At 63.8% G+C, this 15,445-nt stretch overlaps 1 protein-coding gene and 1 long non-coding RNA gene across 19 annotated transcripts in view; one reads left to right on the top strand and one right to left on the bottom strand.

The window, feature by feature from the left end:
- The window catches only part of KCNT1 (potassium sodium-activated channel subfamily T member 1), a 79,403-nt gene that overhangs the window by 26,247 nt on the left and 37,711 nt on the right, over positions 1 to 15,445 (top strand). For 5 of the 18 annotated variants that reach the window (XM_086323433.1, XM_086323428.1, XM_086323431.1 and 2 more), the window contains exons 1-4: positions 2,805 to 3,172; positions 7,321 to 7,362; positions 13,560 to 13,639; positions 14,166 to 14,265. In XM_086323433.1, coding sequence (XP_086179559.1) covers positions 2,820 to 3,172; positions 7,321 to 7,362; positions 13,560 to 13,639; positions 14,166 to 14,265 — 575 coding nt within the window. In that variant the 5' untranslated portion in view covers positions 2,805 to 2,819. Of the gene's footprint in view, positions 1 to 2,268; positions 2,427 to 2,802; positions 3,173 to 7,320; positions 7,363 to 9,893; positions 10,027 to 10,450; positions 10,521 to 13,559; positions 13,640 to 14,165; positions 14,266 to 15,445 lie in introns of those variants that run through there. The other 13 variants (XM_086323444.1, XM_086323441.1, XM_086323437.1 and 10 more) reach the window with 9 other exon arrangements.
- LOC147362350 (uncharacterized) lies at positions 4,276 to 5,484 on the bottom strand. Its single transcript, XR_015135724.1, has 3 exons — positions 5,373 to 5,484; positions 4,594 to 4,806; positions 4,276 to 4,451 (listed from the first exon to the last, which is right to left on the bottom strand). It is a non-coding gene; the product is annotated as an uncharacterized LOC147362350 (long non-coding RNA).

Here is a 15,445-nt window from a genome sequence, read left to right as displayed (position 1 = left end):
GACACGACTGATCCCGCACAGACATTGGGTGCACATACATTTACAATTGTTACACAGTCTTCTTGCAGGGATCCCTGGATCATTGTGCAGTATCCCTTCTTTGCCTCTCATTCCAGTCTTTGTTTTTAAATACACTAAGCATATTCTTTTTTTTAAATTTAATTTTATTTTTTAACTTTACAATATTTATTGGTTTTGCCATATATCAAAATGAATCCGCCACAGGTATACATGTGTTTCCCATCCTGAACCCTCCTCCCTCCTCCCTCCCCATACCATCCCTCTGGGTCGTCCCAGTGCACCAGCCCCAAGCATCCAGTATCCTGCATCAAACCTGGACTGGCGACTCGTTTCATATATGATCAGAATGGCTGCGATCCAAAAGTCTACAAGCAATAAATGCTGGAGAGGGTGTGGAGAAAAGGGAACCCTCTTAAACTGTTGGTGGGAATGCAAACTAAGCGTATTCTTAATGGGCAGCTGACACCACCATCCACCACTTTCATCTTCCCCGACTGAAACGCATCCCCATCAAACTCACTCCCCACCCCCTCCCCCAGCCCCTGAAGCCAGCGTGCTCTTCCCTTCCCCTGATTTGCTTTGTCTCTCTTATTGCCTGAAGAATTCTGTCTTCATCCTCTAAGCCCAGTAGATTGGTGGGATTGATGCTGGGTGCGGCGCATCTTACTGTCCTGGAACTCCGTGAGGAGTCCTTTCACCATTCTGTTTCTATTTCCTAAATTTGTTTTAAATGCTTCAAACGGGCTGGGGCCCCTACCGGGGCATGAGCAGTTCTTCGGGTGTTTGCAGCTCCTGGACATTCTGCTCCGCGTCTACCTCTGTGCCAGCAGGGCCATCCCTCTCTCAGTTATTCCATGATCAGTCATTTCCCTTCTGATTTGGGTTCACCAGGTGGCGCTAGTGGTAAAGAACCCGCCTGCCAATGCAGGAGACGTTAAGAGACGGGTTAGATCCCTGGGTCGGGAAGATCCCCTGGAGAAGGAAATGGCAACCCACTCCAGTATTCTTGCCTGGAGGATCCCACGGACAGAGGACCCTAGCAGCCTGCAGTCCATGGGTTGCAAAGAGTCGGACACGACCGAAACGACTTAGTGCACCTCAGGAATCATGATATGGGCTGAGGGCAGGCGTGTGTCCAGGATGTGCCGGAGGTGATGGTTTAGACGGCCCCACCCCTTTTTGGTGGTGTTGAGTACAGAGGCATTGCTCCTGACACCCTGTTTTTGCTCCCGGCTCTTCAGATGTGGCCGTTGGGTTTTTGGTCTTTATCTTTTGTCCATAATTTGCCCCACCTGAGCATGCACGCGGTTGTTTTTAGTCTCATTTAGTCTCTTTGTATTTTGTTGCTGAAGGAGAGGTGTGTCCAGGAGAAAGCACTGCAGCAAAGGGCCCCAGGTCCCAGCCCGGCTCACATGGACACACAGGCAGAGAGGCTCAGCGGGGCCCCAGAGAGGGTGCTGCCCGTGCCCTCGACCCTACTGGCCCTGTTTTACAGGCGCTGCGGTGTCTCGCTCACCAGCAGGCCGGAGGTGCTTCAAGCCCTCCCTCTTTGCAGCCACTCCCATGTCACCCCCTCCACAGGAGGGGCAAAGAGTGGCTGACACCAGTTTATCCCCCTGCCACCTCCTGTGTTGGCGGGGAAGGTTCGGGACAGGAGACCGGACAGGATGTGGAAGGTGGTCGGGGAAGCGCAAATATAAGTGTTGCTGAAACCACCCAATGGCTTCATCCTGACTCAGCACTGTCAGGGGGGAGGCCAGGCCAGGAGCTGGGTGCACAGAGGCCCACCTTCCTCTCACAGACCTTCTGTCCGCGCAGGGCCATGGTGGTTTGCTGGGCCACAAGACGGGTGAAGCAATAGAGGCAGGCCAGCTGGCCAAGTTGGAGCCTCCAGTCTGGCATCAGGGCTTGGACCAGACAGGAGGGCCTGGAGCCCCCCAGGGGCAACCTGCACAGCTGTCCTCTGAGTGCCCTGTATCCAGCTGGGCTCCAGGGCAGCCAGCCCACAGCCTGGGTCCTCCCAGCACCAACACCTGGGCAAGTCACCTCTACCCCCCGCCCCTCAGTCCCAGGCCTCCCTGGTCTGCAAAAATAGAAGGAATTGGGCAGAAAAGCCACATAATGTGGCAACAGGGAGAAGAGGCTCTGTCAGCTGGGAGGCCTCTCCCTGCCTTCCTGTCTGGTCTCCCATCGAAGCCACTTCCTCCCTCAGCGCCTCGGTTTCCCTTCTTTGCAAACGGACAGAAATCTGCACACTTCCTCAAGCTGTCTATTCCGTGAGATGGTCCGAGCTCACCAGGCAGGGAAGGGGTCGGGCGCAGACTGAGCTCCGGGACTGTTAGCTGCCTCCTCCGCGTCCGGGATCCTATGTCCCGCCCCGAATGGAGCCTCGAGTGCGGGTACAGGTAAAGGAGGACCTCGTGGACTCCCTGGACACTTTGGGGGAGGAGGTGGGGGGCAAGGACCGCCCCTGAGTGCCTGCGGGAAGGGAGACAGCGGCGTCCCCCCCAACCTCAACCGTGAGGCTGGGCCCACCCGACCTGGGCGGCAGGGGTGGGATCTGGGAGGTGCGCGTGGCGGGTCCCCAGGACCCACAGGCCGCCTGGGGTCCCCGCCTGCGGAGGTGACCGGCCAAGAGCCACCAGCTGCCACCGCGCTACTAGCCCTCCCCTTCCCCTCCCCCCGCGCCGTGCGGGCCAGCGTGACTATTACTACTCCTTCCATGGGAAGGCAGACCTCTCGCAGCCCGGGGCGCCGAGACCCCCGCTCCCACGTGGGGCGCCCTCTGCGCTCCGGGGATGGGCAGGGGGCCGAGCCTGGGCGCCCCCCGGTCGCGGCGGGAGGGAGCCCGACTGTCCCCCAGCATCCCAGCCCCCCCTCGGCCGTTCCACTGCGGCGGCGGCGCGGGGAGCGCGGGGCGGCGCGCGGAGATGGTAGCGCCCGCTCCGCCCCCGCCTCCCGCCGCCGCCGCCGCCGCCGCCGTGCGCTCCGGCAGGATGGCGCGGGCCAAGCTGCCGCGCTCGCCGTCCGAGGGCAAGGCGGGCCCGGGGGGCACCCCAGCCGGCGCCTCGGTCCCCGAGGAGCCGCACGGGCTCAGCCCGCTGCTGCCGGCCCGCGGCGGGGGCTCCGTGGGCAGCGACGTGGGCCAGAGGTAGGGGCGGGGGCGCGGGGCGCCGCCGGGAGGGGCTTTGCTCTCTGCGCTCGCATCCCGCACGGGGTCCGCTCCGCTGCACCTGCCGCGTTGCCTGCAGCCCTGGGGAGGGGAGGGACGGCCGGGGTCTCCCCTGGGGACCCCCTCCCAAGCGCCCCGCCCGCTGTGTCTCCCGTCCGCCTGTGGGACCCCTGCTCCCTCCTGCTCTGAGAGGCTGAGCACAGTGGGCCTGCAGCTGAAATCGGAGGAGAGAAAGGAGGTGGGGACCTGCTGACCCCTGCCCAAGCCCTGTCCCGCTGGAGGCTACACTCATGTCGTCCCCAGCAGCCACTTGGGGTGAGGCAGGGCCAGCGTCTGTGTCCCGCTCCAGAGGTAAGCAGTGTGAGGCCCAGGGCGGCCGCAGAGCAGATGGGAGCTGGGGCGCAGGCTGGGGGCTTAGTCTCCCTGGGGCTGGTGCCTGGAGCCCATGGCAGTAGAGGTGCAGGAGGCTGGTTCTCCCTGCCCGGCAGGGTCCTGCCGACCCCCTCCGGCCCCTCCTTGAGCTCGGGCACAGCATGACACCCCCATTTCACTGATGAGGACACTGAGGCTCAGTCTGCAGCACTAACTCTCAGCCAGCATCTTTCCTGTGCCGGGAGCCCTTCTAGATGCTGCGGGGGAAACTGAGATGAATCAGACCCCCCTAATGTGGGCACACGTCGTGGGCACGAAAACCTGTGTGGGCTGGGCTGGGACAAGGAGAAGTGGGGCTTCCTGGGGCGCTGGCCCTGCAGGCAGAGCACCGGGAGATGGGCAGGGGCTTCCTGGCAGAGGAGACAGCCAAGGCCAAAGCCTGGGGGGCTGGGGTGTGGTGCCATGTCAGGGTTGGGGTGAGGCGTTGGCAGAGACTCAGCCAGGCAGATGGCAGACCACGGTGCCTGGGGAGCCTCCCTGCCCCTCCCCACTGACCACAGGCCCTCTGGACCCTCCACACTCTCGCACCCCATCTCCTGCTCCTTGACACGCCCCTAGGGGGCAGCTGCCCCGCGGTCATTCCCATTTGCCGGAGGAGACTGCTAAGGCAGGAGACTAAGTGCTCTAACGGGCACTCCTGGTGGACTCACACAGCTAATGGGCAGCCCCTGGGCAGGAGGGAGGCGAGTGCTGGCCAAGGCCCTGGAGACCAGATTCCTCTCTTCTCCATTCCCTTCCTGGAGGCTGTAGGGAGCAGTGAGTCCAGAGGCTTTGGTTACCGGCAGCCTGGCCCCTGCAAATGATTGGCTTCCTGCTGTCCCTGTTCCTGCAGGGACACAGGGATGGCAGGTCCTGTCCAAGCTGCATCTGAACCCGCAGTGCAGCACGGGAGCTGCGGTGGCAGGGACACCTCCTCCAGGAAGCCCTCCCCCCACTCCCACCCCTGCCGCCCCCAGTCCTGCACAGACCCTTCGTGTGAACAGCCTGGCTCGGTCCCCAAGCTGCCTCTGAGGGGCAGGGTCCTCAGAGCAGCTGCACAGCCAGCCCAGCAGCACGAGGGGCTGGTGCCTGCAGCTCATCTCTGGGAGCATTAGGTGCACGCTGTGGAGTTTGCTCCAGACAGGAGCAGTGGGGAGCCATGGCAGGTTCCGGAGCAGACGAGGACTTGCAGGGTTTCAGTTCTGCAAAGACCAGAGCAGGCAGGTGGGTGCCCTCTGCTGGAGGAGCCTGTGGCTGTAGCTTCTGCCCCAACCTGCGTGCAGTGTCTGGAGCCAGCCAGGCCTCGGCCCAGCCTAGGGAGACCCAGAGCCTCCTGGAGGCCTCACCACTGCTGGGGAGGTAGCACGGCAGAGGCAGGGGTCTCCACTGCCCCCAGGGGACTGAGCCACAGGGAGGGGCTGGCTCCCAACGCCCTACCCAGATCGTCCCCCACCGCCTGCCCCTACCACCCTGCCGTCCTTCTCCTGGACGCCGTGGAGAGGGGAACACGGACAAGGGGAGGAGTGGGCAGCGGAGGCCAGGATGAGCTCTGAGCTCCCACTGGAGGCTGCTTGCAGAGGTCAAGGGAGCCCCAGGGCAGAAAGAAGGCAAGAGAGTCCAGGGAGGGGAAGGCAGGGGAGGCACAGGAGGACCTGGGCAAGAAGTGAGGGGCCGCCAGCAGGGGAGGCCTGTGAGCGGGACCTTGGGGTTGTCTGCGCCTTCCCCAGGGTAGTTTCAGGGGCAGGGCTCGCCAACCCAGGACCCTTACCAGGAGGGGCAGCCAAGGAAGGCGCTCGCTCAGAGCTGGGCGGAAGGAAGGGTTGGAGACAAAGGCGAAACTCTAGCCCAGGGGCTCTTCGTGAAAGGCAGGGAGGAGGGGTGGGGTCTTGGCGCGTGGGGTGGAGTCAGGCAGAGCCCGAGCAGGTGGTGCAGGGCCTGGGGGGGGTCAGAATCAGCTGGAGACCCCGGGCGGGTGGCAGCTGCAGTGAGTGGCCTCTGGGGGCAACTGTACGCCCGGGCCCCCCCAACCCCCGCCGGCCCGCGCCGAACTCAGGACGGCCCCTCTGAGCCTGGCTCCCACCAAGGACAGGCCTGGGGGCTCCGGGCCCACCTCTGCGTGCAGGGCCCTGGGGGCTTCTGTGGACGGTGGCGGCCATGGCAGGCAGGGAGAGCGAGGGCTGCAGGAAACAGCGGCTTGGCCAGCCCAGGACCGGCAGTGCACTCTGCTCTGGGGGCTGAGCCTGCCTGCCCCTTGTGCTCTGAGATTGGTGCCACCCTGCTCTCCTGCTGTTCCTCCCGGATCCCTCGCCTGTGGCCGGCCTCCTGCTCGCCCGCCCAAGTCTCCCAACGCCCCCTGCCCCCGGATTTTTCCCAGGAGTCCTCACTCGGGGGCCCCCTCCTCCCCTGCAGATCCACATCTTCATGTGCCCCCCACCCCCTGGCCAGGAATCCAGCCTCTTTCCCGTCCCTTCTCCTCAACCTGCTTCCAGCGAGTTCCTGGTCCGCCCTGACCTGACGCTGGAACAGGCTGTGGCCCTGCCAGGCTCCCGCCCCCGGGGGAGCAGCTGTCACCCAACTCAGCACTCAGGCAGTGCCTGGGCCAGAGGGGATCTGAGCCGGATAAACACGCAGAACCTGCCAGAAGCTTCCAGAGACCCCAGACCCAGTGAAGCCCAGGCCCCCTGCTCTCTGCAGGCCCAGCCAGCACCTGGCCCACCCACGGGGCACCCGGAGCTGTAGGCTGGGGCCCCACCCAGAGGGCCCTACACAAGGCAAAGCAGGCTGGCTCCCTCCTCCCTGCCTGTGGCCTTGGGAAGGCAGCGGTCCTCTCTGAACCTTGGTTTCCTCTTCTAGAAGATGTTTGCTTTAAGGATTGAAGGAGAGGCCCCATGAAGCTGGAGACGCTGGGCCAGACGGGAGGGACACCAGCAAAGAGCAGACCCTCTGTGCCCCGCCCCCCACCAGTCCCTGATGCTCCCACCAGCTTCTCCCTTCCAGTCTCCAGTTAGCGCAGGCCACACCCACCTTGGTGTTCTCTGGCTGCAGCCAGTCTGGAAGAACCCTAGGCCAAGGCAGCCTCAAGGGCAGCAGGTGTGTGTTGCTGGCCCAGGAGAGGGGGTGCCCCTGGGGGTCCCTAAGAAGCATCAAACTGTCTTGTCACCAGGAAGCCGAGGGGGCAGGGCAGTGGGGTGGCACCAGGGCCTGTAGAGGGCAGGGGCATCAAGGAGAGGTGGGCAGGCTTGACGACAAGGAGCCCAACTGTCATGTCCAGCTGGTGGGCCCCTGTGTGTGGGGTGCCTCTCGCTGCCATCAGCTTCCTGGGTATCGAGGGGGGCTCACCTGCTCCTTCCTGGACCCTGGGGTCACACGAGGCCTGAGGCAGTCTCAGTGCAGAGCAGAGCCGTGGGCGCTCCTGAACCTGCTGTCCAGCCGCTCGCTTGGCTGCAGGCGGGGGCCTGTCCTGCATGCCATCTGCTGGAAGCGTCACCCTGTCCCACCGGGGTGGGCACGGGGTGCATGTACCCACACTGCCGCGGGCGCTGTGCTGCTTCTGGGGCATCTGCGGGCCAGGCCCCACCACGGGGTGTGCGCATGGGCGTGCCCTGCTCCCCTCGGCCCCTGCCCGAGTCCTCTCTCTGTGTCCGGGAGCCCAGGCTCCCCCATCTGTCCATCCGTCCGCTGTCTGTGTTGATGTGTCCGCTCCATTCCGCCCTCAGGCTTCATGTGGAAGAGTTCAGCCTGGACTCCTCTGTGTCTCAGTAAGTGCTTGGTTCACAGTGTCCTCCTGGCCCCGAGCAGACCCTGGGGGAAGGTGCTTGGGCCGTGACTGCCCAGGGGGAGGGTCCGCCGCGCCCAACACCATCTGTCCTGCACCCAGGCCAGAGCAGAGCATGGCCGGGGCTGCTGGACCTTGAGTGGGGCTGAGGCTGGGGGCAGAACGGGGTGTGGCTCTCTGGGAAGGAGCCTGGGAGTGGGAAATGGGGTGTCCAGAGCCAGATACCCCACGGCCCCACAGTGGTGACGACAGCGGGGGATGAGGACCCCGCTATGGTACTGGTGTAGGGTCAGCAGGTGACCGCTGGGGACGCAGGCTTCAGCCCACTGCGGCCACCTGTGCAGATCCAGGACCCCAGGCGCCTGGCCCAGCTGCTCCACCATGAGCCCCTCCAGGCTTTTCCTGACTTCAGTTAGGGCCGCAGAGGACACTTTGAGGTCAGGGGACCCAAGCCCCTCAGCACCCCCGCCGGGCGTATTCCTGGGAAGGAACCCCTCACCTGCTCACGCCCACGGAGTCCAGATTGGCCACCACGTGGGGCCTGATTATTCTTTCGTTAATTAACACCGTTGGCAGTGGCCACCAGCACTCACTCCGGGCTTCTCCACGGTGCCTTCTGCAGCCTGAGGCTCGGGCATCATTACCCAGGCCAGCCCTGGGCCTCCGTCCCCCAGCCGCGGTGCAATGTGTAACCAGAGAGGGGGACAGTGCCTCTGCTGGCTCCCCGGGGGCAGGTCTCAGGCTGTTGGCAGGGTGAGGGGGGAATGGACAGTTGCAGCCGCCCGAGGGGCTGAGGCTGTGGTCCTCTGCCCCAGAGCTGCATGGTCACCAGCAGATCAAATGTCCCTGGGCCCTCGGAGGCCCAAGGAGGCTTGCCGGGGACCTGACCCAGCCAAGATGCCAGACCAGTACTGGAGAGGCCCAGGACAACACGGTTGCTTTGAGAGGTTGCTGCCCACCCTGCCTGGCAGCTTGGAGCCTTTGCTTTCCTTAGCATCCCAGACCCCAGGAGGGGCAACTGGCAGAGAGGAGGCCTGTGGCCGCAGGCTGGCCTGTGCCCCAGCCTGTGCAGTGAGGGCTGGGGGGGCTACAGCAGAGGCCCGTGTCCCCCCCGACGCCCCCACGGGTGAATCTGCAACGGGGCTGGGTGTGGCGGAGGCAGAACGGTCCCAGTGCCACCGTCAGCTCAAGGGCCCCGCCCCCAAACCAGACTAGCTCAGCTCCTTGCCGATCCAGCCCAGGACCTGGAGCAGAGCAGGCCACGTGTCTGTCCCGCCCGGGCCCCTGGGCGGGTCACAGGTTCTGCTCAGTCTCAGAATAGCTGGCCTCAGAGTTGGTGCTTGGGCCTGGGCTCTGCTCTTCCGTCTTGCCCGCGGGCTCCTCAGCCTCCTGCCTGGAGCTCCCAGGCACCTGCAGACAGCCACCAGCCTGCAGCAGGCTCCTAGGAAGGAGACCACCGGACCTCGGCCCCATGTGAGTGCGCGGCTGTCACAGCCAGGCGGGTGGGCCTGCCCGCGGCCATGTGCCTGGTGTCTGGCCACCCTCCCACCAGGGCTGGCCGCCTGGCCCTGCGTTTGCAGTTTCCCGGCACAGGCCATCTGTGCCGGAACTGCCTGCCAGGAATCCCTGGAAGGCCGCTCCCCAGCCTGCCAGTCAGCCCACCAGTCAGCCCCCCGGTCAACTGGGGGGGGCTGCAGTGTCCTCCACCTGCCGCGCCTGGCAGGACCCGTCCGGGTGTGGGGTGGGGTGGGTGGGGTTCGAGCCACTTTGCTGGCACAAGGGGGCCCCCTCCAGTCCATCCAGTGTGGACAAGACCCTGCACACCAGCCGTGGGCCTGGGCCTGGGCCACTCGAATGCAAGCCGCGTGGGGATGGGCCAGAGCTGACTGCTGGACCCGAAACTCGAGAGCCCTGGGCTCCAGGGGGAGCCCAGAGGCCCATGTCTTTCAACCCTCTGCGTGACGTGAGCCAGCACCCAGCCTGGGTGGGCTTCCGTTTCCATGCGTATGGGCACGAGGCTCGCAGGAGCCCCCTGAGAGGCCCGGTGAGGGGCTGGGGGCATGGCTCTTGAGCTGCCCAGCCTGAGTCCCTGTCCTCACAGTCAGAGAGCTGCTCACTCCGAGCAGGACAGACAGACCAGGGCTGAGGACTGTCCCGGACGGGTGTGGGTTTGGCCTGGGGCTCGTGGCCTAACCCCGGGGGTGCCCCAGGGCCCTTCTGAGGCCAGGGTCCCGGAAGCCTCAGGGCCCCATGACTAGGCCTGCCCAGAGCTTGACACCTTCCTCCGCCCTGGGCTAAGCAGCAGTGGCCCCTCTGCTGTGCCCAGCCCTCCCCGCCGGCCGCCCACTGAAGGACTGAGTGGCTGAACAGGAGCAGGCGTGTAGGGGGTGGACGCCTCGTCTGCCCCTGCCCAGGGCTCTTGAGCTTGTTAGCAGGGCCGTCGCCATGTGAGCTCTTGGTGGTGTCCCAGCTCCTGGCCCCCGCCCAGCCCTCCCCTGCTCCTCAGAGCAGCATCCCACGGGCTTGGCAGCCAGCTCCACCATGGGGCCACCAAGAAGCCTCGAGCCACAGCTGGTGGGCATCCACCACGTGCCACCTGCGGCCACACACATGGGCTTACAGCACAGCGCCATCTTCTCTGGGTGACGTAAGTGATGGGTATCGGCCAGAGTCGGACTCAGTAAAACCACCCCTGATTGCTGGCACCACTGAGAGAGGGTGGCAGGGCAGGGCCAAGGGCGGGCGTCCTCTCTCACTTAATCCTCCTCTGAAAACCAACAATTAGCTTGATTTTGGGGCTTCCCTGGTGGCTCAGATGGTAAAGAATCTGCCTGTAATGCAGGAGACCTAGGTTCAGTCCTTGGGTGGGGAAGATCCCCTGGAGGAGGGCATGGCAACCCACTCCAGTATTCTTGCCTAGAGAATCCCATGGACAGAGGAGCCTGGCGGGCTACAGTCCATGGGGTCACAAAGAGTGGGACATGACTGAGTGACTAAGCACAGCACAGCAGAGCCTGACTCTTCAAGGGAGAACCCGAGGTACAGAGGAGATTGTTTTGATTTCTCCACAGATGCAGCAGCGCTGCCAGGCACCCTCAGGATGCCCGGGGCAGGCGGTTCCTGTCACTGCCTGTTCCCCAGGTGAGGCAGCTGAGGCTCAGACAGGTGGGGCCAGGCAGGTGAGGAGCAGGGCTCTGTCGGACCAGATGGTCCATGCCTCCCTGGTGGCCATTTCCTTCAGGAGCCTTGCTGAGCCAAGAGCACACCCTCAGCTGAATTACACCCACCGCCTTAAACTTTAGGTTAAAGGGAAAGCTTGCAACTTGCATTCTGTGGTGGGAGAAGTGGGCAGCCACAGCTCGTGGAGGCAACATACTTCCCTGGCAGTCCAGTGGCTAAGATGCATGCTTCTAGTGTAGAGGGCACAGGTTTGATCCCTGCTCAGGGAAGATCCCCCATGCCACACAGTGCAGCCAAAAAAAGAAAAAAAAAGTGGAGGCGGCTCTGTGGATTTCCCCAGCACCCAGGCTCAACTTCCCAGGCCAGACCTGTCTGGGTGTCCATAGCTGCCTGGGCGTGGGGACTGACAGGTGATGTGGGTTTCTTGTCCACATCAGTTACTAGGAGCAGTTCCTAGGCCACTAATTACTAGGAGTAACTGGTCCCAGGTCAGCCATCCTGACCCCTGGGTCTGGGCAGGGACTTTCAGGGGAGAGGTGCCCAAGTGGAGGGCACGAGGGGTGGGGACCCCTCCTTGAGGCTTCGCTGTGCTGGCAGGAGAGTGAGGGGGCATGTGGTCCCTCGGAACATGTGGGCACCACTCAGGGGTGGCTGCCCCTGACCTGACCCCGGCCCAGCTCGGGTTGTCTGAGCCCCTCCTTCACAGAGAAGGCTTTTGACCAGCTCCCCCCAGGGACCCTCGGGAGCTCCACTGACCTGGCCCCAGGCAGCACCTACAGAGGGGGCTGGGGTTCAGGTCTAGTGGGGTACACTGGGGTGCAGTGGGGTGTGCAGAGATGTACTGGAGTACAGTGTACAGCGAGGCGTGCAGAGGTGCAGTGCAGTGTGCTGGGGCGCACTGGGCGTACTAGAGGGCTATGTACAGTGGGTTGTGCTGGGGTGTAGTCTACACTGGGGAACACAGGGTACAGTGGTGTGCTCAGGGATATACTAGGACCCATGCGGGCTTCCCCGGTGGCTCAGATGGTAAAGAATCTGCCGGCAATGCAGGAGACCCAGGTTTGATCCCTGGGTCAGGACGATCCCCTGGAGGAGGGCGTGGCAACCCACTCCAGTATTCTTGCCTGGAGAATCCCTCGGACAGAGGAGCCTGGTGGGCTATGGTCCATGGGGTTGGAAAGAGTCGGATACAACTGAGTGACTCACATTCATGAGGAGTACTCTGGGCTGTGATGTACAGTGAGAGTGCTTGGGTACGGCGGACAGTGGGGTACACAGAGGGGTGCTGGGGTGCAGTGGAGTGTGCCGGGGTGGGGTGTATCATCGGGCGCACTGGCGGTACGGGCCCATCCCCTCTCACGGAGGGCTAACAGAAATGTGCCGGGGTGCACAGTGTGCAGCGGGTGCTCTGGGCTTGGACCCTGCTCTGCGGGAGGCCTGTCCTGCTGCCCCGCTGACCACACTGCATCCGGACCTGAGGGTGGGGGGGGCCCACACCACCGTCACTCTCCCTGGGCCCTGAGCCCTGTGACCAGGGGCGGCCGCTGTGGTCAGGCCGGGGCCCCCCACTCTGCAAAGATCAGGAAGGTGCTGGGGTTCTGCCCACGGCCCCTCCCTCGGGTCCATCACCTGGGCGGGTGCAGACGGCTGCTGCCGGCACGTTAGGTCTGTTTCACATGCTTTGGGTCGAACAGGCTTTGGGGAGCGATGAATATTTTAAACACTTCTCGAAGATGATGGGGTCGCCAGCCCCTGGCAGAGCAGTGTCACAAAACTTTCAAGGTGACAGAGGCATTAATTTCTGCGTTGATCAGAGCTGGAGCCTGGTCAGAGGGGGAGGATGTTCAGAGCCTCCGCTCTGAATGGGGGCGGGGATGGGGAGCAGGGACTGGGGCCAGCGTGCGCCTCACCTCTGACTGGACCACTGTCGTGCCTCCCAGCTGCTCACCGCCACCTCCTCCATGCAGCCCTCCAGGACTCCTTGGGCCGCACAACTCTGCCTTCAGGGTGCTGGATGTCCCTGCCTCCTCTCTCTGTGTGTGTCATGACCATCACACAGAGCCGTGGGTGAGCCGCTGCCTCACCTGAACGGCCTTGTCCCACCTCCACAACATCTCCGGGGGTGGCTTAGCTCGCCTGGGTAACTTGGACCAGGCCTTTCAGGCCCAAAGCCTCACCCCAAATCCCAGGCTACCAGTGCCTCTGTCGGGTCAGGGGTCGGGGAATGGCGATGATGCCCGCGGGCCACTCTGGAGTCCTGAGACCAGCCTCCATTGCGGCTGAGGCAGCCTGGAATGGAGGCCGTGTGGGGGCCAGCAGGTGCCAGCCCAGAGCAAGGCAGTCCCAGCCCCAGACCCACTTCCGGGAGGAAGGCAATGCTAGACCCTTCCTACGCAAGAACCTGGCAGCAGGGCCGTGGCTGTCCTGCCTGCTGCCAACACCGGAGTTCTCCCTGTGGTGGAACATGACACCCTGGCAGGCCACAGCGGGCCTGCGCCTAAGGTGTGGGCAGCGGCCCGTCCTCCCAAGCCCCACCTGCCTCCTCATTCAACAGGCTGCTCCTGCCAGTCTGTGCGGTCTGTTCCCCGGAGGCTGGGCACCCACCCAGGGGCTCAGGGTGTCTGAGGACTGTGTGGGGCAACAGCCACGGCTGGAGGGGCCCCACTGCCAGCCCTGACCATCCCACAGGCTACAGCAGGCTTCGAGGCACAAGCCACCAGGGGCCCCCAGAAAAGCACCTGGCCGTCAGCTTCTGGAACATTCTGTGCAAAGCATATGGTGTGTTTTGAGCCAAGGGCTGGCCACGCAGGCCACCTGTAGTCCTGGCAGCTGCCATGATGGCCCAGGCTGGGGGCCATGAGTGTGCGCATCTGCAGGGCCTGGAGGGCCCCAGGCACTGGGAGGGAGGCAGCCAGCCAGCAGATCTGCTGGGGGCACGTGGGGATGTGGGGCTTTGGGCTGGAGCCCCCAGCCCCAAGCCCACGCCTTCCTACCCCCCAGGGTCCAGGTGGAGTTCTACGTCAACGAGAACACCTTCAAGGAGAGGCTTAAGCTGTTCTTCATCAAAAACCAAAGATCCAGTGAGTGGGGTCTGTAGAGGGGCAGGGCAGAGAGGCTCTGTTGGAGCGGGCGGGGCGATGGGCGTGCTCCTTGTCTCAGCTCCTTGCCACCTTCCAGGGTGGAAGATGCTGGGACCCTGGGGGGGTGCGCCCCTCCTGGAGGCAGGGCTAGCCACGGCCACCAAGGCCACCAGCTCAGCCCCCCGCTCCCTGGCACCACTGTGTGGCCCTCTCCTTTGCCCTGTGGGCTCCCTCCACCTGCCTTCCCAGCAGGAACCTGGCCACCTGGGATGCAGGATGGGGTGCAGAGGTGGTGCTTGTGGGTTCTGGTCCATCGATCTGTAGGTTCCTCCCCCAAGATCCAGGCCCGCCCCCAGGGCCAGCAGCTCAGGGACATTCTGCTCCTCGTCCATGAGGTGGGAGGGCATGGAGCCTCTCGGAGGCCGGCCTGGCAGAGACCCCCCAACGCAGAGCCACCTGGTCAGTGTTGGTCCCAGCCGCTCCAGGAGCCCTGACCACTGCCTCCCCCACCCACCCCCACCCACAGGCCTGCGGATCCGGCTGTTCAACTTCTCCCTGAAGCTGCTGACCTGCCTGCTGTACATTGTCCGCGTCCTGCTGGACGACCCAGCCCTGGGGATCGGATGGTGGGTGACCTGTGGGCCAGGGGCTGGGCCTTCCTGGTGCTGTGACAGAGGCTGATGGGGTTTGCACAGGGGTCTGTGTGTGGGACCCCCCCTCCACCAGAGCCGTGGCTGGGACACAGCCCTCAGGCTGGCACTGACACTGGGTGTCCTTGCTGTGGACGGTGGCTGCACTTGCAGCTGCACCCGGACGGAACTCTCCCAGAGGGTCTGGGATGCCCCCTCCCTGCCTGCCCAGTGGCGCCCGGGGGTCTCGGTGAGGGACTCTGGCTCCCCCAGCTCCTCCTGGGTAGGTGGGGGTAGCAGGCCTCAGTGGGGAGAGGAGGTGAGCCCCTTTCTCTGGAATCCCCTGGTTCCCCTGCCTCTCCCAGCCCTGGGGCCTCTCCCTTATTTACATGGAACACCTGCTGCGGGGCTTCCCAGAAAGGCCATGGGCACAGTGCCCGCGCCTCCTGAGCGGATGCCCAAGAGCCCACAGCTGGACGAGGTACTTCCTGCCTCGTGTTGTCCAGAGGGCCCCGCGCTCCTGCTCGCGCTGCTGATGGGAAGCAGTTTTCTGCCCTGGAAGCTGGTGGGGCTGGCTCTCTGTGCCCATGTCTGTCACGTCTCAGGGACGCCTGGCGTGATGCCTTCTCAGCACCACGTTGGTCCTGGTGGACACTGAGCTGGGGGCATGCAGGGCTGGGCTCATCTGCAACTGGGTCCCCATCTGCCCTGGGAGCCTCTCTTGACTCCTTCATACCCAGATTGGGGTTCCAGAAGGTTCTGGAGTGGTCCTCTCTCCTGTTTCTCCTCTTTCTGGGGGTTTCCTCAGCTTCCTCTCCAGCCCTCTAGCTGAGGTTTTCACTTCTGCTCCCGTATTTTGTGATTTCCAAGAACTCTTCATCTTCAGGTGTCAGCCCCACTGCAGGTGTCCTGCCGTCGGCATCTCTGGGGTTTGTCCAAAACCCTTTCCTTTCTTATATGTTCCTCTTCTGCTCGGTCTCTGGGCTTGTGGGCAGGGGACTTCCTCAAATGTCCCGCCACTCACACTAAGGGTGGGCGTCCAGAGGCCAAGGGCCCTGCAGTCAGGATGTGTCCTTCACTTGTCGCCCCAGCTCCTCAGAGCAGATCCTTCCCCTCCTCACTGGAGGATAGGGCCTGGCCACTGGGCTCCTGCTGGCTGAGTTGGGAAGGAGGCAGG

The sequence above is a fragment of the Bos grunniens genome, chromosome 11 (genome assembly GCF_055505025.1).
Source record: "Bos grunniens cultivar Pamir isolate PY7600 chromosome 11, Bosgru_T2T1.0, whole genome shotgun sequence".
In the NCBI taxonomy this organism is placed as follows: Eukaryota; Metazoa; Chordata; class Mammalia; order Artiodactyla; family Bovidae; genus Bos; species Bos grunniens.
The sequence above is the reverse complement of the archived record's forward strand: the minus strand, read 5'-3'. Positions and strand labels throughout refer to the sequence as shown.